This window comes from Amblyomma maculatum, unplaced genomic scaffold (genome assembly GCF_055883805.1).
Source record: "Amblyomma maculatum isolate TAMU_Amacu unplaced genomic scaffold, ASM5588380v1 scaffold_24, whole genome shotgun sequence".
Classification (NCBI taxonomy): Eukaryota; Metazoa; Arthropoda; class Arachnida; order Ixodida; family Ixodidae; genus Amblyomma; species Amblyomma maculatum.
In genome coordinates this window covers 981,397-1,004,737 of record NW_028146749.1, presented here as the reverse complement: position 1 = coordinate 1,004,737, position 23,341 = coordinate 981,397, and the positions used below count along the sequence as shown (strand labels likewise).

General features: G+C 43.2%; 1 protein-coding gene across 9 annotated transcripts in view; it reads left to right on the top strand.

The window, feature by feature from the left end:
• The first annotated feature begins 1,545 nt into the window (after nucleotides 1-1,545).
• LOC146170950 (uncharacterized) overlaps nucleotides 1,546-23,341 on the top strand; it is a 720,860-nt gene continuing 699,064 nt past the window's right edge. For 3 of the 9 annotated variants that reach the window (XM_084586587.1, XM_084586588.1, XM_084586589.1), the window contains exon 1: nucleotides 1,546-2,014. In XM_084586587.1, coding sequence (XP_084442713.1) covers nucleotides 1,701-2,014 — 314 coding nt within the window. In that variant the 5' untranslated portion in view covers nucleotides 1,546-1,700. Of the gene's footprint in view, nucleotides 2,015-11,426; nucleotides 11,472-18,976; nucleotides 19,173-23,341 lie in introns of those variants that run through there. The other 6 variants (XM_084586585.1, XM_084586592.1, XM_084586593.1 and 3 more) reach the window with 5 other exon arrangements.

The following is a 23,341-nucleotide window of genomic DNA, read 5'->3' as shown; positions in this document are numbered from 1 at the left end:
TTGCATAATGGCGGAGGTTGAACACAGTATGAAGTCAATTTCATTTTTAGTCTCCCCTTCAGGACTTTTCCATGGCCATTTCCGCTTCTTCCGTTTGCTGAAAAAGGTATTCATGATTCTTAAGTTATTGCGCTCTGCAAACTCAACTATAGTTACTCCCCCCTGCATAAAGGAATCATCAAGGCAAAATCCCGAACCTTGAGGAACGCCAGGTAATAAATCGACAGGAAAGCTGTATAAGGTGATTTAGAAGAAACGATTACCAAGAGAGGATTAAAAAAAGAAAACGGCGTTGTTTTAAAACAGCGCATGTAGCCCGAATGTCTTAATTGCTGCAAGCTCTTTTACAGGTGAAACCATGTGTCCCTGCATAGAGTCCCCTTGTGTGGTAACCACCCAGCACTCTCCAACATCTCGCGGGGCTGCAAGGGTAAATTATCACACCTAAAAACTCCACACCCATCGTTCGAGCAGTGTGAGGCCAGCCTAGTCCTGCAATGATCCGAAAGATCAGCACAGGCACAGGCTCATAAAATTGGTCTCGGCGGCAGTGGTAGCCTCTAGCGTTCTGAAATAAGGGTACTGGACACTGACTACTCAAGTCCTGTATATCGCTCAATAAAAAAAATTCAATCAATTAATGCTAGAGCAGATGCGTATACGCTCGCCTTCCCGGGGAGCCTTTCCCGTTACCGTGAGAAAGCTTCCATGCGGCGAAACATATACAAATTATTATTATTATTATTATTCTCAATACCTCAAATGCCCCTGTGAAGGGGTTTTACATGAGGGATGGGCCTTAGGCGATGCAGATGAGTTTTTCAATGAAGTGCTTGAAGTGGACGTGATTGCAGTGGCTAACAAGCAGCAGCAGGAAGGTCATTCCTGTCCTTTGGTGTCCGTATATGTTTTAGGGTTTTAGTGACGGTTCAAACAGAGCATAAATAAAAATTCCCCAACTTCTCTTTATTGCATGAAAAATGCACCGGTAAACTGTGTCCAGTTTATTTCATAGATGCCAGCGCTAAGCTCTTAAGACGAAGAAAAAAAAAACGAACACTGAGATGTTAAATCTGTTAGTGTATACCCTCATGTGAAAAATTTGTAGCGATTTGAAGTTGGCCCGATTGAAATTCCGGCTGGGGAATCCGCCCATGCAAGTTGCCGGTGGCGTGGACTGCGCTAGGCCGCATGGCCGCACCACGAAGCGATGTTACGATGGGCTGGAGCTAGGGGCACTCGGTAACTCGCATGGGTATAAAGAAGCAAAAGTAGGGGCAACTGGCGCCGTCAGTGCCTAGAGTTGACTGGCGCCTTGTTTCCCTTTTTAGCGCCGCGCTCTACCTAAGCGAGTCACCCGGTGTCCCTAGATGTGGTGTGTGTTTCAGCAGCATACATCGCTTTTACTAAACCATCGCGTGCCGCTTTAAAGTCGAAATAAACGCATGCGTATGCTTTTTCACGCACTCTTACTGTTTCCTGCACAAATACAAGCTCTTTCTACGTAGGAGCAATGGGCGTCTAAATTGACAAGCTTGTTGTTCCCCACGGGGAATCCTCGGAAGATTCCCTGAGCACGCCATTTTGTATAATTTGCAACGTCTTTGGCGGTTGTGGTTTTCGCCCGGCTCTTTGCAAATGGGCGTCTCTCATAGCCAGAGTCGGTTTGGGACGTTAACTCCCATAAATCATCTTTGCAAATGGTATGCCACGCCTGTAGGCTGTGTCGCCCGTCAGCTTTGCGTGATCTGGTGATTATCATGACGAGAAGCCAGCGTTCCCTTCGACACAAGCGCACAGGAAGCATCGCCTTCATCGCAAAAGCGGCCGTTACCACGTGCAGTGTGAAGACGCAGTACAGTATGGCGGTGCCAGTGTTACTGTATGTGATAGTGACCCCAAGAACCTTGTTGACGACAGCAGCAGACAGGGCACACGTGCACATGACTGCAAGCTTCGGGACTTCGTGCCGCACAGCCCTCCCGTTAGTGGAAATAACAGCCCGTTCCATGCGGTAAGTTTTGTATACCGTCCTTTACTTCAGGGAGAAAATGTGTGAGAATTGTGTGTTTTGATTCACTACTGGCCGAGATTGTGTAGACATGCATTCATCCTCATCAAAGATAACTACCACCAAAGTCTGAAAAGAAAAGAGCTTTTTTTTTTTTTTTTTCTCGTTTCGTTTCTGTCAGGAGGATTATTGTTCGCGTATTTTGCTCACAAAGAGGCTGTCGTACGGTGCCTTTAAAAAAAACAAAAACATCGAGAAACTAATAAGCTTCGGTGATTATTATTGCTTTACAAACCACGTTAATAATGCACAATAAGATTGCAACGCATACGCAGCGCTTCTGCATGTGGTATTGTTCGCGCAACCTGATTGAATTACTGCCTAATAATGCCTGAACGTAGGGAGATACTGTCAGTGAAAAATACATATATTCTTTTCGCACGGCCTTTCTGGTTAATGGTACTGTCCTGTAAATACGTACAGTACGTACTGCCTCAAACGTTCGCAGATGAGTGAAATAGGTGCTAGTGAAACTTTTTGTTAACCTCTTATGCAGAACTGGTCACGGAGTGTTGTCACGATAGTGCGAGGAAAAAGCATGGCTTGGAATTTTTTTCTTCTTACATGGAGTAAACAGTGCGCAAACGGAAGCGAAGCAAACGTAGCCGCTCGTGGTGCACGTAATTAGCGACGGGGCTACAGGGATATTGGGTAATATTAAACGCACAAAAGATGACTGAGTAAAATACGTTTGGAAGAGTCAGCAGTAGAATGAACAGCAAAAGCGTCATGTTTGGCTGATGCTGAAGTTTCCCGAGCCCTAGCTGTGACCCGTGTGTGGCTAAGTGCGTGTGGCGTATCTCGGTGTGCAACGGCGGATAACTTGATCCGGTTTCGTTGTAGCGAAATATTATCGAGTGTGTAGCCCCAGTGGACAATGGAGTACATGCCATAGGTCACTACACTGGCCTACTTTTTGAGGTCCGGCACGGCCAGCGGTCCGACTGTATACAGTACGACCCAGGTTCGGCTCCAGAGGCCTGATTTCGGCGGAGAGCTCCTATCAAATTGTGAGCTTGTGGGGTGGACGGATCGAGCGCAGGTGGCTGGTTTTCGTGCAGGGAGGCGAACACTGCGACCCAATACAAGCCGCTTCTTTCCCAGTTAACTTGGCCGGCTTCTAGACGCCCGAACTTCACTAATAGATGGAAGAAATAGCAAAATCAATGACATAGAGAGATTGCATCAGAACGACTATGCACGTCAACTATAGTACGTACCATGAATTCCACTTCTAAAAAAAGTGATGCTTCAACTTTAGGGGCCTATAAATAAAAACAGACTTAAAGCCAAAAATTCATTGCAAATTAACATGTCACGAATACAATGAAAAAATATCATTCATATCATTGTAATGCTTCATGAACAGCGCTCAAATATTACATCAAGCTATTTTAAATGATTTGGCGGGTTTTAAAGTCTGACAACCTACTAAAATATTGTGGAGCGCCAGACCCTCATTTTTCGCCCAAAACTTCAAAATGCATGGTTCCAATGGGATCACCACCTATCCCCAACGGTCTCTCCAAGAGTGACCGATAAATGCGGGCTTGATTCGCTGCACGTGCTGATTTATAGGTCGCTCCAGGGACGGTCACATTTAAATTTACCACTTATTTCATGCTTTTTGTAGGAGAAAAAACAATGCAATTCAGCATGCTTTTCGTATGTAAAATTTTGTCTTGAACGGAGGGAGGGGACAATCGCGACCGTGCCCCCTTATTCCATTCCTTGGGAGGTGCGCGATCCTTTGCAGCGTTACCGAACACCACGTACGTCATGTTTGCAAGGAGTCATTTTGAAATTTATGTATGCAAAAAATACAGACGGCGGTTTAACTCTGTTTATCATAGAATATCGTGCAGCAGCAGGCCGTTCTGACAAGATTGTTTGCTTTGCCTCAAATGTTAAACGTTATTTCGCAGTTTTAATCAGGCGACCATGCTTCCAGACCGGTCTGGAAGAATCGCACTTTGTACTGTAGTTTTTCAAGCACCGTTACTGCGCATGCGCGAAGCTTCCTCGGCCACCATTTTCGCCGGGATGCCATGCGAAAATGAGAGGAGCAGTTCGCGGCACATGCTGTTCCACGAAACGAAGTTCCTAGCTTCGTCGACGAGACTAGCTGCTGCACAATAATTTCGTGCAGTGCTAGCATCTTCTAGGCCTTCGGACTGCACGCAATGCATTTTCCCCGCCTGCTCTAGCTCGCCTCAAGCGAGAAGACAGGGCCAGGTTCGCCACCGTCCTGTTGTCATGGGTTAACAGGGTGTGTGTGTGTGTGTGTGTGTGTGTGTGTGTGTGTGTGTGTGTGTGTGTGTGTGTGTGTGTGTGTGTGTGTGTGTGTGTGTGTGTGTGTGTGTGTGTGTGTGTGTGTGTGTGTGTGTGTGTGTGTGTGTGTGTGTGTGTGTGTGTGTGTGTGTGTGTGTGTGTGTGTGTGTGTGTGTGTGTGTGTGTGTGTGTGTGTGTGTGTGTGTGTGTGTGTGTGTGTGTGTGTGTGTGTGTGTGTGTGTGTGTGTGTGTGTGTGTGTGTGTGTGTGGCAAGGGGGGGGGGGGCGGAGTGTCACAGATGACTCACGCGTCTCTGCCCAGGCTGGGCGAGACCAGCCCAGCAATCAACTACTGTTCTGAAAATATGCCCACCCCATTGACCCGTCCCGGCAAACGTACTTCGCCTGGCTCACTTGCAGCCGCAAGAGGGGTGCGCTACTGGAATAGGGTCCATTATGTGAAGAAGTTTGACGTGGCCTTAGCGTCCTCCACAAGAACATAATTTTGAAATACAATTAGGTCTGTGCAGCTATGCTATTGCCCTTCCTACTGGCTTCTTGCTGACTTTTTGTATGTACGTACATATACTGCCTCTGTACATCCACATGTTTCTTTCTCTTAGCCAAGACATCGACTTCCGTTGTTTCCTACAGCCGCTGTCGTCTTGCCCGCTATTAGTCAGACAACCGGGTCAGCCCCGGTTACCCTCCATGGTAAGCCGAAAAGCAGAGCAGTGACAGAAATCAGTCAAGAGCAGCAGTGCATGCTAATAAGCTTCTGAATCAGTTTCGCACATGTCGAGCATTCCACCACCGCCTTTCTTCTGTCTCAGTACGCGTCGCTTGAGTCGCAGCCTTTCCTCCTCTCTGCACCTGATCGCAAACACGTGCAGGCTCTCTGTACTCTGTGTGACGGATCTGCGTTCCTCCTCCTCCTCTTCCCGTCCCTCGGAAAAGTTAGAGGTGAGAATCAGCTTCAGACATCAGGTTTCTGCGAGAATGCAGGCGGTCGTTCTGCAGCACTAAAAGCGCAGGCTGATATCATCCATGCGCTTTTGTGCGCGGTGTAGTCGCGCTCAACATGGTACATTGAAGATTTAGGAAAAGTCAACCACGATTCGTCAAGCTTGAAGCTTTTTCCCCCGTAAGGTCAGATTAAAAAATAATAATAATAAAAGTCTTTATTCATGTGTGTGGGGGAAGTCGGAGAAAAATTCTGCGCGGTGAAAGTAAACAGCTCCAGGCGAAAAAAGGTCGGTTCCAGCTGGATTATGGAACCGAAAATTAAGTCCAGCTGGAATGTGCCGGTTTGTGGAAAATTTACACTTCCAGCCAGGCGCTGGAATGACTGCAGCTGCAATCGCATCAGGAAACCTGCTTTTCCAGCTACGCCTAAAGGAAAGCCTGTGCTGAGTGTCGATGCTCTCTTTTTTCAAGCTGAGTGGCAAAAGTTTGCACCTTCCGCCAGCTAGTCAATTAAATTTTAAGACCGACAACAAATAGCGCATTTCTTTTTTCTCGTCTGCAAATGTAAAGCTTGCATTTACGTGTCCAGCACCTTTGGTCAATTAATTGATGCTGCGCAGGAGGGTGGACACTGCCTGCATCGAACCCTGCATGAGCGTGCATGCTCATGCGTTTGTGCTATACATATACATAAGAGCACTTTATAGCACAGACTCGAACATACAATTAAGGCAGGCCCACACGATCTCAGGGGCCGGATTTTTTGAAACTGCCAATATATATTTGCGTACTTGTTTTATAAAAGCGCGTATTAGATCGCTTATATTTAAGTGATGTTCCAAAGCCACTCAAGCTGTAAGAACGGAAGAGGTAATGGAGCCCCGCCCGCCGGGTTGGCGCAGTGGTTACGGCGCTCGACTACTGTTCCCAAAGACACGAGATCGAATCCCGGCCTCGGCGGCCGTTTCTCGGTGGAGGCGCTCGTGTGCTGTGCGACGTCAGCGCACGTTAACGAAACCCAGGTGGTCGAAATTTCCGGAGTCATCTATGGCGTCTCTCATAGCCTGAATCGCTTTGGAACGTTACAACTCACAAATCAAACCAAAACGTATTGGGCAAAACGCGGGCGTGTAATATACATATCAGTTGTATCAGTCACAATACAAAAACGGATGAAACATTCGAAGCATGCGAGCTTTTCATCACGACCCATTTTTCCAGCTCCAAAAAACTTTGACTGCAAAGTGACTGCATGGCACAAACGCGCACACGTATCAAACTTTACTCTCAACTGACTGAGATGACCGCATATCGATCGATCGGATAGAACCCCGCGCTGTCATATTTTCCGTGCGATAAAAGAATAATAAAGTAAGCGTACCAGTCAGTAAACGGCCAGTATAATATGTACCGAATCCGGAGCACGTGAGAAAAAAAAAAAGAAGATCCAGTAGTAATTGTGCACCGTGGGGTTTTTGTTGTGGTTGTAGGAAGAAGGAAAAGAAAATGCACGGGCCTGCAACTGGCTGAGCCACCTCCGCTGCCTCGTGCGGACAGAAGAAAGAGAGTAGAGATAAAAGAAAAGGAAGAGGGAGAGAAAGACGCGCGCCGCAACAGCCGTCTTCCACCTCCTACAAACCCAACATATATATATATATATATATATATATATATATATATATATATATATATATATATATATATATATATATATATATATAATCACCATATGACTAATTCTGGTCAAAATTTACTACAAAAGCATTAAAAAAATAATAATATCCCGATACGTTTAAGGGCTGTATATATATATATATATATATATATATATATATATATATATATATATGCGAGAACATTTAACGCACTTGGCCGCTTAAAAAATTAAAAAAAAACTGGCCTTCATCAGGAGTGATGAAGGCCAGTTTCTGGTCGAAACGTCGAGTCCAATAAAATGTTTCTTTAAATGAAGCGTACCCTTCGCTCTCTCTCTCTCTCTCTATATATATATATATATATATATATATGCTACTGTTCTGTATGGGCAGAACGTCCTGCACCGTGTCGATCGCGTTTAGCGGGCGGGCGCTACGATCTTCGATAATTTCGTGGCATCTGCATAAACCTAGGAAAAAGCTATCGTGTGTCTGTGGAATGTGTATACACAACCTGCGTCGTTTAATTAAGCTGCAGAGGTCAAGGAAAAAAAAAATGCCGAAAACGAAACCACAGAGCTCGTGCTTCGTCTGCCGTCGTATAATTTCGTTTCTCTTTGCGATTTTGATTGTTCGCGCTCGCGTTAATTGCAGTGGTTATCGAGCTGCCCCGTGAGCAGGAGCAAAATTCACGTCGTTCTGAGCGTGCGAGGCTTCAGTGCGAAACAGACAGAGCATTTCACGCCATCCAAGCGCCGATGGAGAGTATATCGATCGAAATGACGGCATGCTGTCAAACGGCCGCATTAGCGAAGTGCGACCTGGAATCACTGCCTCAATTAATTGCGAGGTAGCAGTTTAAGCCACCTGGTTTCTGAACCAGCTGGCACCGCACAGTCTGCGCTTCGTTTCCGCAGAAACGCGGCCGCGGGATCAAACCTGCGACCATGGGATGATTAGTCGAGCACCCTAGGGAAATGCAACATTCGGAAATGCAATTAGCCGGGGGCAGATCTATGGGCCACTCTTTGAAAGAGTGACCGCGAAATCGTATATATTTCTTGGAAAAAAAAAAAAAAGAAAAAGTGGTGTTCAGCCTGGTTTTTCAGTTTAAAATTTCCACTATGAAAGAGATGGGAAATGTCTTCACCTTCATAGCCCATCCTTGTTATACATTTTCTGCCCATAATTACCATGCTCTACAAATACCGATACCCATTCTGAAAGCCTGCAAGAATACACAGCAGGAGATCTTTTTGTTCTTTTTCTAATCCCCTTCTTTTGCTGCTAGCAGTGTTTAGCGAAAATGCAGCCGCCTGTGTCCCAAGTGCAATTGCCCACTTCAACTAAACATCCAATATACCAACAAGCTACATCCCCTTGGTAAAGGCTCCCTTCCCTTCCCACCCATGCGCAATGCTGCTTTCTTCCAGTTATTTGTCCTGTGCACTGCATACATGCCTAGACCATTTTCTCTTCCTGTCTAATGAGGCAGTAAAATTTAAAAAAGACATATATTCCACCACTGCTGCAATGTATAGTGCTGCACACATTTGTTTTAAGGTATGAAAATACCATTTTGGTTTGACCACTGTGCATTTACTTGACAAATTGCTTCACTGAGCAGCAAGATCAAAAGAATAATTTCTTATAACCATAAAGCTTGTACCACTTCTGCATCAAGCTGCAACAACAGCTTGAAAGTCATTGTGAAGAAAAAGTGACTGAAAGGAAGCAGCATCTATATACAGTGTTATGCAACTTTATCGGAACCGTCTTGGAAAATTTTCCCACCGGTCGAGGTGGGAAAATTTTCCAAGACTGTTCCGATAAAGTTGCAAAACACTATAGTGCTCTAGAGCCATAGCAAAGACACAAAAGTGAATGCTAAGTTTATTGGTTAAACTATTGTAACAGCTCATTTACAAAATGGTACCACAATTGGCAGGGTAAACAATCAGCATGACATTCTCAGCATCCATGAAAATGTTAAAAGGATAAGATATAGTTCATCGGATCATGCTGATGTGGTGTACATACCTGAGCCTGCTGTTGCAGCATTTATTAACCTTGCTGATCCAAGGCTACAACTGAATGCTTTGCTTAAACTGGTCACTCAGCACAACAGCACGCACTCTGTACAGGTCAATTCAGATCGATTGATTCACTGAAACTGCCCCCGACATCAAAGCTACGGTGTTTCACGTTGTAAATATGCACTGCATACAGCACAAATAACCCTGAAATAATAAATAAACCACATGTAGTTTGGATTTCAGCAATAACATGATGAGACTGTAGCTGAGTACTGTCTCGGCTACCAGTCTCATCACATTGTGTGTTTGTGGCTTTAGCATAACTGCCGCCATTAGCCATTAGCCACTTGAAGCAGACAACTCCCTGTGACGGTGGATTTTCACGGTGCATTTTCACGGTGCAGGGGATCTGAGGCCAGCGACTGCCAAGCACAAGATAAGTGGTTAACTCGAGTCAGTAAAATGTGCTGGGTGTGAAGCTTTTAGAAAGTGATAAGTATCATCAGCCCTACAAGATTAATTTGCAGTGTATAACGAGATCTTTAAACGTTAAGGTTACATGAGGTTAAGATGCCTCAGTGGCAGCCCTTGCCTAGGCAAATATAGTGAGGCCTGTGATGTGTGGGCTTGAAAAGAAAAACAAAGCATCTTTTCAGGATTGGGAAAGAGGCTCAGGTTTAGGCTGGTAAAATTTTAATGTAAAAAACCTACATCCTGAGAAAAACTTTCCCTTTTCAAAGGAAACATTTGATGGGCACCACTGAGAAAAAAAGCACCTATGTATGGGTATCTGATTTATGTACCACTCTTGAAAGAGAAGCTTCTTTCTTCTTTCTTTCTTAGAAGCCTTCAACAGATGAATAAAACATGGATGACAGCCAGTCATGGCTTTTACAGCAATGTGGTGGCAGCGCATTACTTAGAAGATATAAACGTGTTGTGTGTGTGCGTGTAATATCATCAGTCTGTACAAAGCTACTCCTTCAAACCGGTCTCATTTTTTGGTAATATAGATTGCTATTTTTGGCTTTATTGCATGTATCTTGTTTTTGGCTGGTACGTACCATTTCTTGTTTCTGAATTCTGGGAATTGTGTCCTCAACGGGCAGTTTCAGGTTTTGGTGTGGTACTTTTTCTCAATGTTCGTAGTACTACAGAGAGTGGCAGACAAAAGCAGTCTGTTGACTGCCTCATTTCTAGGCATGTTATGGCAATGTAACTCCCAGCACACTGTAGTTTCAAACTTGGATTTGCAAGCATGACATGAGGTTTTTGAAAAGAAATTGGTCCATTTGTTCTGATGGCGTTTCACAGAGAATAAAGGCAGTTGCCACACTTAAATGACAGACCCACATTTTTTTTTTTTTTTCTAAGATATCTTCTTTCTAAGAACCAGGGCCCACATGCTGCACACAAGACCAGAAAACTTGGAGGATCTGTGTAAAACTCCCAGCACCTGTACTCTGCCTGAAGGGACTTGAAGTCATATCATACGGCAGTTGATAGCATATATTTTCCTACCTCGAGGAATAAGCCACAATTAACAGCATGAATTTCCAAGCAGTTGCACTTTATGTAGAGACTGGAAACCAGAGTGCACAGCTATGGTCTTAATTTGTTTTGTGCTTTACCTGGTATCTCTGTAATGTATTTCCGTGTGCACTTAGTTCAGTGGTTCATGAAGAGCGTAATGCAGAGAGTGTCACAATGTCTAGTCGGCAGCATGTTCTTTAAACTTCCTAGGATTATTTATGCCTGGATTGTTTTTTCTTTTAGAGAAATGGGAACTGACCACTTCCATAGAGATTAATAATAGCCACTTCAATGGTAGCAAAGAGAGGTCGACAGCCAACGAAAAGGTCTATTGCTGCTTACGTATAGTGGGATATGTTGTAGTATGCTTTCTCTTGCTTGTTACAGGTTTTTTATTTACACAGCTTGTGGGTCGGTTCTTGGACATCTTCTCAGTAGATAATGTGCATTAAAGCTTGCAACTAACAAGGATGGCTCTGGGAGCTGGTCAATTAGTTTTTCCCTTTCGCTGCACAGCCAACAATCCAGTGGAGTGGAGTGTCAACACATTGTTATAACAGAAATAAAGACTCGTACTACCACCACCCCTGTAGATTGCTATATATAGAGAAATATCAACATGAAATGGATTTCTGGTTTACAGTGGTACATCACCTGATTGGTGAGCTCTGCTCTGCTTTATCCTTGCAGAATACATTATTAGTCACAAAATTTGTGCGAGTCATTTTGTGTTTCTTGTAAGCAAAGTGCTAGTGCTTAATAAATATTTAATAAATCAAAAATTAAGTTTTTGAACACCTTCAGAGGTTCCAACGAATGATACTCTCAGTAGGCATGATAATAAGTGGGGAAGAGGGAACGAGCGGCTATAATTTAGACATTGTCTTTTATGCAGCAGCTGGACTGGAGGCTGTTTTTTGAGCTTGTGGCAGTTGAGAAGGTAACACCTGCTTTCCATAGTCACCTCCATAGTCACCTCCAGCACCTGCGGTGGAAACTCGGAGGCCAATAGGTATTTGTCATCAGGGGCCAGACAGTCCCCATTGTCCATAGATTGTCTTTTTAGAACCAGAGGCCTACGAGTTAACCTATGGGATGATGAAGATTGGTGCAGCCGCTGGCTGCTTGATGGAGAGCCAAGGCTCTGGTGAGAATCATAGCTGGTGCAGCTAGCTCATGCTATTATTCTCGAGACTCAAAGTGCCCTTGGTAGCAAAAGAACTTCTAAAATATTTAGGCAGCATCAGATAGCAAACTGACTGGCAGTGCCACACAAACGAATATATATATATATATATATATATATATATATATATATATATATATATATATATATATATATATATATATATATATATATATATATATTTTTTTTTTTTTTGAGCAGATGAATGGTACAGTATCACTTTGGATGAATGGACCTTCTCTTGGTTCAATTGAGATCTCTCTTATTTTAACAACAAAAAAATTTGGCTCCTAGATACGTATCCACTATGTTTCCCAGCTGAAGTCTTCTGGGCAGCAAGTCATTGCCGGACAGCTCAGACGTTGCCTTTTCCTGCTCAGGCACCTGGATTGTGCACTACAAGACGAACCTAGCAGTAAAGCGAATCATAACCAGAGCCCTTCAGTACTCCCATTGAAGGTCTCTGTAATAACTGAAATACAGTAAAGCAACATTGTCTGCACCTCAATTCAGCAAGTCAGAGGAACTTAATTTTACATTTGGGAATGGCACACCGCTGAAACTCTGGACCTACCAAGCAATAAAAAAGCGGCGTAAATAAAACCAAACGACATGGGCACTGTCAAGTAAATTTTTTTCAGAAGCAAACTGCCGTTGGACCAATATGAAGATATTCGCACTTTTGATATCTCCATTTTGAAGCTAATTCCGCGTGCACATACACACCGTCACCAGCAAGAGAGTCGCGCACGGTAGACGCAGAAAAATGATCAGCGTTCCAACGGCGATGGTGCCCGAAGGCTACGTTCGTGCAGTCAGTCCACACTGCAACGGAAGCAGCAGACCCGAGCTGCGGGTCGAGCACAGGATGTACCGTAAATGAGTAGCTGCTGCACTTGGGTATCCTCTCCAGTAAGGAAGAGAAGATGCAACACGATTGCTCGACTACATCGCTGGGCCTACGGTCTCATCAGCACTAGGCAGCACGGACCACAGACATAAAATGTTCTAGAAGGCTTCTATTCTAGAAAGTACAAGAAATTTCAGCAACCCACCATTAAACCAAAGACTTCATTTGGTCTGAACTTGGTCTGAGCCATATCTGAGCGTCACTTCTAGTTTATGACGTCATGTCTGATTATGACGTTGCTTCCGTGCGTTAAATTAGCCAATTAACCACTGCCTAAGCCACGACCTACTGTTAAGCTTGCCAGCAGTAACCTTGATGCAGTAATTGTTAACTTGTCTCTGAACGTTATTTTTTTTACAAAATAATAAAATTGTTTGTTGAGTTCCGAGGTGGTCAGATAACCTGCAAATATTTTGATTTTTGTTATGTTGCCAGGTTTTCGTAAAACTACAATGTGGCCAACATTTAAAAAATTAAAAATATTTTATGCTTATGTTTTATATTTTTTTAAGGCGTTTGTGTCCAATAAAATTATAATTAAATTTATTTTATTGGCAAATCAAAGCAAGTATTTGCAAAATAAACTCCAAAGTTTTGTGTTGCCAGATGTTCATAAAGTTTTTTATGAACAATGTTACCCGATTTTCATGACTTGCATAAAATAGCCAATGTGTTTAATGGTTATTTAAGGCGCTTTACTACAATATTAACAAATCACTACAAAAAGGTTTTTAAAACCCGTATGCGTTTTGGTGGATCGTGGCTTAGCATTGTGCGTCGTCTGCTTTGCCAGGTACACCGTGGCCTAGTTAGGTAGACGCTTTCTGATGTTAGTGTGTGGAAGACCCAGGTGCCCAGACAATTTTTGTTCGTCTGCGTACTTTGCCGATTCACGGCCGATCTTGCGCTTCGGAGGAACCAGCTCGGGATTACTGTACGCGTTTCTCTCTCTCTCTCTATTTTACGGAGTTCGCCTTTGGGCGAAGCTTGACGTCCCAGTAGAGAAAAAAAAAATAATAAATCAGGAAAGAAAAACGTTCTCGTGAACTTTTCAGAGCGCTGCGCGAAAGAGTAACAGCGGAAACAGCTTTAATCCACGGGGGAATTTTGTAATTGAAAAGAAAAAGAAAACTTACGGATCAGTTTGCGTTTAGCACGCTTCTCCGCTCGCTCATACCCCCTCCCCTCCCCTCCTCCTCCTTTTTTTTTCGCAAACAACTTTATGATAACAGCAGCGTCCATGCGCGCACACTGGAAAAACTAAAGTGAATAAGGTCCTCCGCGGTTTTCTCACATGGGCATTTTGTGATTCAAAAAAAATCTAAAGAATTCGCACGATCACCTAGTAGCACACTTTGTTGCCTCAATGTGGCCGCAATGTTTGCTTTCAACATTGCCTTAACGTGGCTAGTGTCCTCTTTTTGCCACGTTGCTGCAACATACATAAGACAACATTGAAGCAACATTGCACCAATGTTACAACAATTTTTAGTCAATGTTTAAGCCACTTCTGAAGACGATATTAATGCAACATGGCTGCAACATTTTCTTAATATTGGTTCAGTTCAGTTCAGGCGTTCAGTCGTGTCCGACTCTTCGTGACCCTATGGACCATGTCACGCCACGCTTTCCGGTCTCTCACTATCTTCTTAACATCACATAGCTTCATCTGCAATGCCTCGAGAATGCCATCTAACCATCGCGTTCGCTGCCTACCCCTTCTCCGGCGACCCTCAACCTTTCCCAACATCAAATCTTTCTCCAGTGACTCCTCTCTTCTCATCAGATGACCAAAGTAGCTGAGCTTTAACTTTAGAATTTGACCCTCGAATGAGCAGTCAGGGTTTATGGTCGACAATATCGACTGATTTGATCTTCTGGCAGTCCAAGGAACTCTTAAGAGTCTTCGCCAGCACCACAATTCAAACGCGTCAATTCTTCGGCGGTCAGCCTTTTTCACAGTCCAACTCTCGCACCCATACATCACAACTGGAAAGACCATAGCACGGGTTATACGGATCTTGGTTGGCAGACTAATGTCTCTGCTCTTTACTAGGCGGTCAAGGCTAACCATTGCTCTCTTTCCCAGAAGCAGGCGTCTCCTAATTTCATGGCTGCAGTCTCCTTCCGAGGTAATCTTGGCGCCCAAGAACAGAAAATCTGTCACAGCTTCCACTTCTTGTCCATTGATGCTCCAGGACTTGATAGGGCAAGACGCCATGATCTTCGTCTTTTTAATGTTCAGTTTAAGCCCAAACTTCTCACTCTCTTCTTGTACGCGCATCAGAAGTCTCTTGAGTTCCACTTCACTTTCTGCCATTGGTACAACTTTTTATTTGCACACATGCAACATTCCCATGACAACGTTAGTGCAAAATTGCTGCAAAGCTATTGTAATGTTTCAGAAACTTTCAGGCAACATTCCGAGCTACTGAAATATTCCGCTGCATTGATGGCCACTAGCTATCGATGCTTGCTGTTCAATAAATTTATCTTGTGAAAGGCTAAACCATGTGCAATGGTATCGCCGTACCACAATGGTTATGGTAGCTTAAGGTCGCAAGAATGAGCAACTGAACATTACTCGTTGCCACACGGCAGTGCGGTGCAGAGGAGTACGAATACCTAAAAGGCTGCACTGGACAACACAGCTTTTCCCCACTTTTCAAGCCGCTTGCTCTGAATGAGACCTTAAATGTAATATTCATCAGCTCTGTACCAGTGCTCATTTATACGCTATAAGCTGCTGTGACCTGAAAATGGCACTGAAAGTGGTTATTCTGGCAATTAGAATGACTTATATATATGCATTTGCATTAAAAATAACCATCATTTGTTTTTTAGCGCTATTTTATTTGTCAAGAATTTATTCAATTAGCCTAACAGCAAGCTTGATTCCAGTATACTCATTAGCTTGACATAAAGAAGCTAGTTTCACAAATGTAAGACATTTACTTCAAGACAATCGTTTTATGCAGAAACTTTCAACAATCATACATAGCACACAGCCAATTTGGCTACTCAAGAACAGGAAGCACAAATAATGTCAACAGTTACTAAGCACATCAGCATAGCTTTAAAATGTGCATGTCCCTCAACTTGAGTTTTACAAACATGACACTTTAGTAAATTATTAATTGCAGAAACTTGCAACAAAATATAAAACAGCAGTACTGCCTATTCAGAAAAAGGAAGCAGATATATAACATACTGAACATTTACACAGGCACATTGGCATAGATTGAAAAATGTGCCACATGGGCCTACATTTCACAGACAAGATTTATTTTATTTAATTACTTTATTCAGTAACTTGCAACAAAGCTACAACACACAGGCTACTCAGGAACAAGAACCAGAGATAATGTTTTGAACAGTTACTGGGCACAATAGCATAGCATGAAAATGCACCCACCACCCCTCCAACTTGCATTTACAAATATAAAACACTTCAGTAAACTATTTACGCAAACACTATGGCACAGTGTAGCACTATTTTGTGCAGAAACTTGACACAAATACATATACAAAGTAGGAGTACAACCTAGTTCAGTATTCAGAAACAAGCAGACATATTATGAACAGTAGAGACATTACGACTAGTTTAATTCTTCCTTCTTTGGACATGCGCCATTGCACTGGAAAACCACAAACAAGTATTGTCAGCATTTTACTGAACAATTTAGCATGTCTAAAAATGCTTGTGCCCTGGTAGCCTCCAGCTGGTCACGATGAGGGTCTCTTCCACATCATGATGTTGTCACAAGTGAAGCTGCATCCCTGAAAAAAAAAAAAAAAAAAATCGAATTGCTAAGTTAAGCATCTTGGTGGGCACATCTCTAATTACAAAACTTTTACGCTGCTCTATGAACACTGACATGGACAGCTGTCACGACCATTATCAGGACTGATACCTGCCGAACAGTTTTCTAGTTTGTCGTTAACAGCCTCTGCTATTCTTCGTCGTTGCCGGATCGACACTTCACTTAGCGAACACTTTACTCTCTTTATGATCTGCTGTCACAACCATTATCAGGACTGACATCTGCCGAACAGTTTTCTAGTCGTCGTTAACAGCCTCTGCTATTCTTCGGCGTCGTTGCCGGATCGGCACTTCGCTTACCGAACACTTCACTCTCTTCATGATACAATGAATGTAGCACTTTACCAAACTATCACGAAGGGCATGGGTAACACATGCATATTGTGCCAGGCAACACGTGTCACAGCTCAACAACGTAGGTTAGAAATCACTCACCACTGATGTTATCCTCTGTGCAGGCCTCCGTCATTTCAGCTGAATTCTTATGAAGCCGCAATGCAACACAGCAGCAAGAACACGGCGACCACAAGAAAACTATGCTAAAATAAGGGAAACACACGTGAGCCATGGAGGAAGGAAAATGCTCCAGGCGCCTTTCCATTTGGCTCATGTATATCATGAAAAGCAGCGGTGAGAGTGGGCACCCTTGCCTAAGCCCCCTTTTTATTTTTGCTGGTTTTGTTGTTTCTGTCTCCCATACTATCACTGCCTCATTATCTGCATACACTTCTTGTATGAACTGAACCAGGTTTTTATTCAGGCCATATTCCTTCAACTGGTCCCACAGTTTTTTCTGATCTACACTGTCGTATGCCCCTTTAATATCTAAAAACGCTATCCATAATGGTCTCTGACTTGCAGCTGCTGTTTCTATACACTGGGTAACCACAAATAAATTATCCTCTAGTCTTCTGTCCTTGCGGAAACCATTTTGTAGTTCTCCGAGGATATTCCCTCCTTCTGCCCATTCCTTCATCATTACTTTTACTAACTGCATTGCTACCCTGTATATAACTGATGTAACTGTGATTGGCCGATAGGACTTTATGTTATCTCTGCTTCCCCTGCCTTTGTATATTAGTCTCATCCTGCTTATTTTCCAACCTTTTGGTACTTGACCGCCCTTTATTGTTTGTTCAATCAACTGTCGCAATTTTACTTTGCTTTTTTGTCCTAATCTGGTAATTAATCCCATGGGTATGCTATCTGGTCCTGTCGCTGTTCCCAAGGGGACCTTCCGTTCTATTCTTTCCCATTCTCTTGCTGTCATCTCCTTGTATTCTTGCTCCTCGTCCCTGTGGTCCTCATTATTCTCCATTTCTTCTGCGGCATTCACTTCCAGACTGGCAAAGGCTGTTTGGATTCGCGACGATCTTCATGACCATTAGGCTGCGGGGCATTAGTGAAAACAGAACTGAATTTCTTCAGCAGTTATAATTTTAGTCCGCATGTTTAATTGAAAGATAATGCAATCTCAGCAGTCTAAATATATTGCATATAAATATATATATATATATTTCTATCTCAGTGTGACAAAGTTCAGCACACTTGTACTGTTCATCGCATGCACATGACATGCAAGGTTACACTCAAACTAAAAAATAAATAAACATTGTCATGCGGGGAAGTGACAAGGTCAATGGAGTGACCTAATACCGGCTTTACTGTTTGGGCTGCAGAAATAGTCTGAAAGAACGACAGTTAGCCAATAAAGTAAATGTTATAGCAATGTCATCGTATGTGGTTCAACATTTATACATCATTTGACAATATTGCTGCAATGTGGAAAGACCACTTTAGAGCAACATTGCCAGCATGTTACTTGTTAAAATTGCAGCAACGTTATCGAATGTTGAAAGTTTTCTCATTATGTCGGATAAATGTAGTCCAATGTTATCGCAACATTTTACAACATTGACAATGTTGCTGCAATGTTACAGAAACATATTGTGCTACATCCCTGTGTACTTGCTTACCCAGTACGATATTTTATGATCGCTCATAATTTAATTCAAGAGTGTAAATTGCTAGGCTAGCTAGTTGGTTTGTAATGCTCACAAAGATGTAACCATGTGAAGACAGAATAAAATGTAGGCTCATCATTTTGCGCCGTCTCAATCGAGGCCAAGTTCCAGACTATTGCAGATCGAAGATGATCAACCTCTGCTCATGGTCTGCTGCCAGTTACCCAATGCTGCTCTGGGTAGATGTAGACCCAGTCTGATATTATATATGTTGCTGTCATTTGTTCGACTTCGATGTAAAAGACAAGAACCACTTGTTACCTCAACTTAAAAGCATTCCTGCCTATGAATGGCATGTTGTATAGTCACTTAGCTGCACCGATGTGAGTGCTGGACAAGCAAATTCAAATCCTAATTCTGAGGAGTTTGACCTGCCTTCACCATAATTGCAAAGTAGTAGTTGTGGCTAGAAACAAATCTGTACTCACGATCAGTGCCTTAGCTCTGATCAGCTAGGTACTGCGGAGGTGGAAGCATTTATCAAAACTCATTTTATTCGCAGGAAAATGGTGCCACCTGATTCAGCAACTGTTTTTTGAGGGGGGGTCACCACTGCAACATGGATCCTGTTTGTTTTTTTCATGACCATAGTTTTGTTTGGAACGGGGGAAGAGCAGCACATGCAGTAAATCATGTGAGTTGGAATCATGGAGTTCATATGTCGACCTTGAAATAAAAGTTCCAGTTGCCCTCCTCTGCATACTTCTTTTTATTTTATTTTTTCTAATCATAGTTGTTGTCGTCATGGTTGGTGCTTCTCTTGGTGCCCATCATGTACTCTGCCACTGCCAAACAGTAGCATATTAATCAGAACTTGTAGAGTATACCACCCAGCCGTGCACAATAGGCTTTAACTTATTGCAGTACTCGGAATGGTGGTGCAGTATGGTTGCTGCTGGTAGCATGTTGATTTTTTCTTGCTCTCTCTTCTAATTTTTGTGGTTTTGTGCACACAAAGTATACTTTAAGGCAGCGAGTCAGAAATCACAAACAAGTGATTTGTGTTTGTCTCAGCCATGGTAATAGAAAAGGCTTTACGTTCGTCGAAATTTTGCAATTGTGGTCATGCGAAGTGCGGTTATTGGACAGAGACCTTGCACAAGAGGGGCCATGGGGCAATGTGAGACCACTTGGCAAGTTGAGTTTCTCAGGAACAGATGTCTCTAGTAAAACACTGTTAAACACACAGCGTGTTTTGCAATTATATCAATATTGTAGAATGCTTCTCTCAGCTGAACTGGAGAACTGTACGTTTGAGCTCAAATTGTGTACAGAAGCGGCATTTGCTTGGCAGTATTGTTTCATACCAGATTTGTTTGGGGCAATTGCTTGATTCAGTCTGAATTCGAATATTCCATCACATTGTTTGCGGAGCAAAGCGAAAAAAGTCTCTGCCGGCTTCTCTCCCTTTGTGAAATTTCTATAGCAGAGGCAAACAAAAATAAGATGGCTTCACCAGTGCCATCACTGGGTCAGTGGATTGCTGCGTCGTGATCAAGTCAGGCAAGTACACCAAACAAATGTTGTAGAGGACATTATTGCCTATCAAATGCCATTTTTGTGCGAAATTTGAGCTCGAACAATGCATCAATTCAACAAGGAAAATTATTCCGCAGGGTGCATATAATTGTGGAACATGCTGTACTTCAAAACATTTATCCACACTTCATTGGACGTTGACTGTGTAGTTAATGAAATCCTCCAGGTTGGATTGGGTCCTGGATGAACGAATAGTTAATTACCATTCACCTAGCTGACTTGGACACACACTCTCCTTGAACCCCTAGAATGTGAATGTTTCTGTGAAAAAGCAAGGAGTAAGTGAAGAAGGGAAAATTAATGTCCACAAGTTTTAACAGAGTAATGTTACATACCAGCAACCACTGTCACCTTCTCAGGTGCCAGCTGCTTTGGACACCATTGCTCTGGTACTCCTTGGGGGCTGACTTCCTCATGTGAGTGTGTTCTGCCAGTCCCTCAAAACTCCATAGTATTCAATTGGGCCATGTCCTTGGCAATCAGTGCTGGTTGCGTGTTTTTTCATTATCTTCGCTTCCTTTATAATACTGATAGTTCTTTCCCAGTACTGTGCAGTTTGAAGAGCACAAAGCATTAATGTAACTAATAATTATTTCATGCTTGCTCTGCTATAGTACTTTTGAAGGAGGTGCTACCAGCAGCTCATGAGTAGGCCACTGAAGTGATAATCTGATAAGCATGCTCTGCCAAAGAGTTGAAAACATTAGGTTCTACAGAATACTCAATGGCCCAGAATGTCTTAAACATTTCTCATTGTTTGTAGTTATAACCAGTTGTGATTGTTTGCACGATTTTTGCAGAGACTCCTGAGTCTCATCATTGTTCCTTTTGTGTTGCTGTGTCTCGGAGGGTCTCTCAGAGAAAAGTTGAGGCTTATAGCGGAGGGCTTTTAGACCCCACATCCAAATCTGCAGTAGGTAAAGAGATCAGTTCAGTGAACACGAACAAAGAAAACAATTTCTCCGGCGTCCTCCACTACGGCGTCTCTCATAGCCTGAGTCGCTTTGGGGACGCTAAACCCCACAAACCAAACCAAACCAAACCTCTTCCAAAGTACATACATGCCTATGCACATAATTAGCTCTATGAAACTGTCCCTGTGGCGACCTTTCCACTACATTCTGGCATGAAACATGCGCGTCACTAGGCGCCGGAACGTGCGTGCTACGCAACAGTCATGCAAAACAGGATTCAGTTTCTTTTTGACCGCAATGCGGGAATGCGGCGGAGGGGAGATCCTTCCAGCCCTACAATCTTCCTTTACAATACTAAAATTTCACAGAAGAAAAGCAAGGTTCAAGCGCAGCTTTAGTTCTTGTAGAGGAAGCGATACCAGAAAGAAAAAAAAAATACATGGATATAACGCAGCCATTTATTCTTCAGGGAGGTGTCAATGCACAAGAGCTGTCACTTATCCCAAGTTGACGAAATTTAAAGAATGTTCAGCAGTAACAGGCATCCATTGTGGCTGCAACTGCTACCTACAGCCCGGTCATACTTTTAAGCCGAGCAGATCTCTGAATTACTAGCTGCAATACCTTCAAGCAGTATCAGAGGGCTTCTGAACATGTTGCAATATGACCTTTGCAGGCTTTGCGCAGCTGCATGAAGAATGGGCCGGGATGATGTGTAGCCTGAAATAAATGTACCATGTGTTGCAAAAGTGTACAACAGTTCACGGTGACAGCATTGAAATAGTGCTGGAGAGACGAACAGTGTATACACGCTCAAATTCAACTGGCAACTGTGCATTGTACCCCCCTTTCTTCCTTGAATATGCATGAGAACAGGATATATCAAGCGTAAGCTAGAAGACATTTACAGAAAAAAATGATACAAGAATGGATGAATAAGTACACAATGTGTACTTGTAGGTAACTTTAGAATATTGTTAACCAAATCAATCCAACTAGTAACAGGCCCACGACTTTTGGAGATTAATTTTCCCGCAGAGCAATGGAAGCATACTTTGCCAAACGCAGAAAAGGTGCTAAAACTTTGCAACCAAATCAAATTAATTATTCCAGTGGCCTGTCATAGTTTTTTGAATACCATTTTAGCCAAACTATGAAGTAACAAAGAAAAATAAGCAAAATGACAGTCTCGGAAAGGGAATTTGTCACAAGCACAACTTGTAAATAGAGCCTTTTTTTTTTTCGAAGTGTCTAAAGGTACGTCCGACATACCCATTCGATTCTCATAAAGATACGGTGGACGTCGATATGCAAGCTCATGGCTATACGCACGTCAAACGCATATGTCCGCATTCTGCTTGCTACGCTACTGTCGCTATGATATCAGTTAGTCGCGACTCTCGATGAGGTGCTATGTAGAGTTCATCCATTCTAACATAGATCACGGTCTTCACACAGGATTGTGTACGGCAAGCATCGCTTGTCACGCACATAGCTGCAGGCGATGCGACGTACTGCACCAGCTCCATCTGCTGGCATCGAGATATGCACATTCACGAGCAGCTTTTACTTCGCACTAAACTATGACCTCGATCTGCCCACAATGCAAGCAAGCTATTCCTTATATTGGGCGCGAAATCGATAGCTACCAGTGCTCTGTGTTAGAGAAATTCTGCCTTGACCATGCACAATTCAGTGTACCAGGTGTGGTCAGTAGCTATAAATTTGAACAGTTCGCCTTTCAAATCGGCGGCGCCAGCGATGGACCGGCGGAGCGATTTTCCATGCTACACCGCTGTCTTGCTAGAAAGCTTACCAAGGCGGCGTTTGACATTCAGCTACTTTTTGTAGGCCCCGTAATTGAAAGCAACGCCTTCAGAAACGCATTAAATGTTCAAGAATGTATTCTCTTTAACAGTTTCACTCTAGGCTGTCAAAGCAGCTACCAGTGCTCTGTGTTAGAGAAATTCTGCCTTGACCATGCACAATTCAGTGTACCAGGTGTGGTCAGTAGCTATAAATTTGAACAGTTCGCCTTTCAAGTCGGCGGCGCCAGCGATGGACCGGCGGAGCGATTTTCCATGCTACACCGCTGTCTTGCTAGAAAGCTTACCAAGGCGGCGTTTGACATTCAGCTACTTCTTGTAGGCCCCGTAATTGAAAGCAACGCCTTCAGAAACGCATTAAATGTTCAAGAATGTATTCTCTTTAACAGTTTCACTCTAGGCTGTCAAAGCAGGCGGACATTGCTGAATGTCAGCTGAGCACTTCAGTTTGTAAAATTATTTGAATAGGTCACTTTCCGATCGCTGGTACATAGACCCTCATGACAGCGCTTTCACGTGAATAAAGACCACACCAGACCGAAAGCTTGTCTCATATAACATAGCTAACCAAGGTATACCTTACAGCGT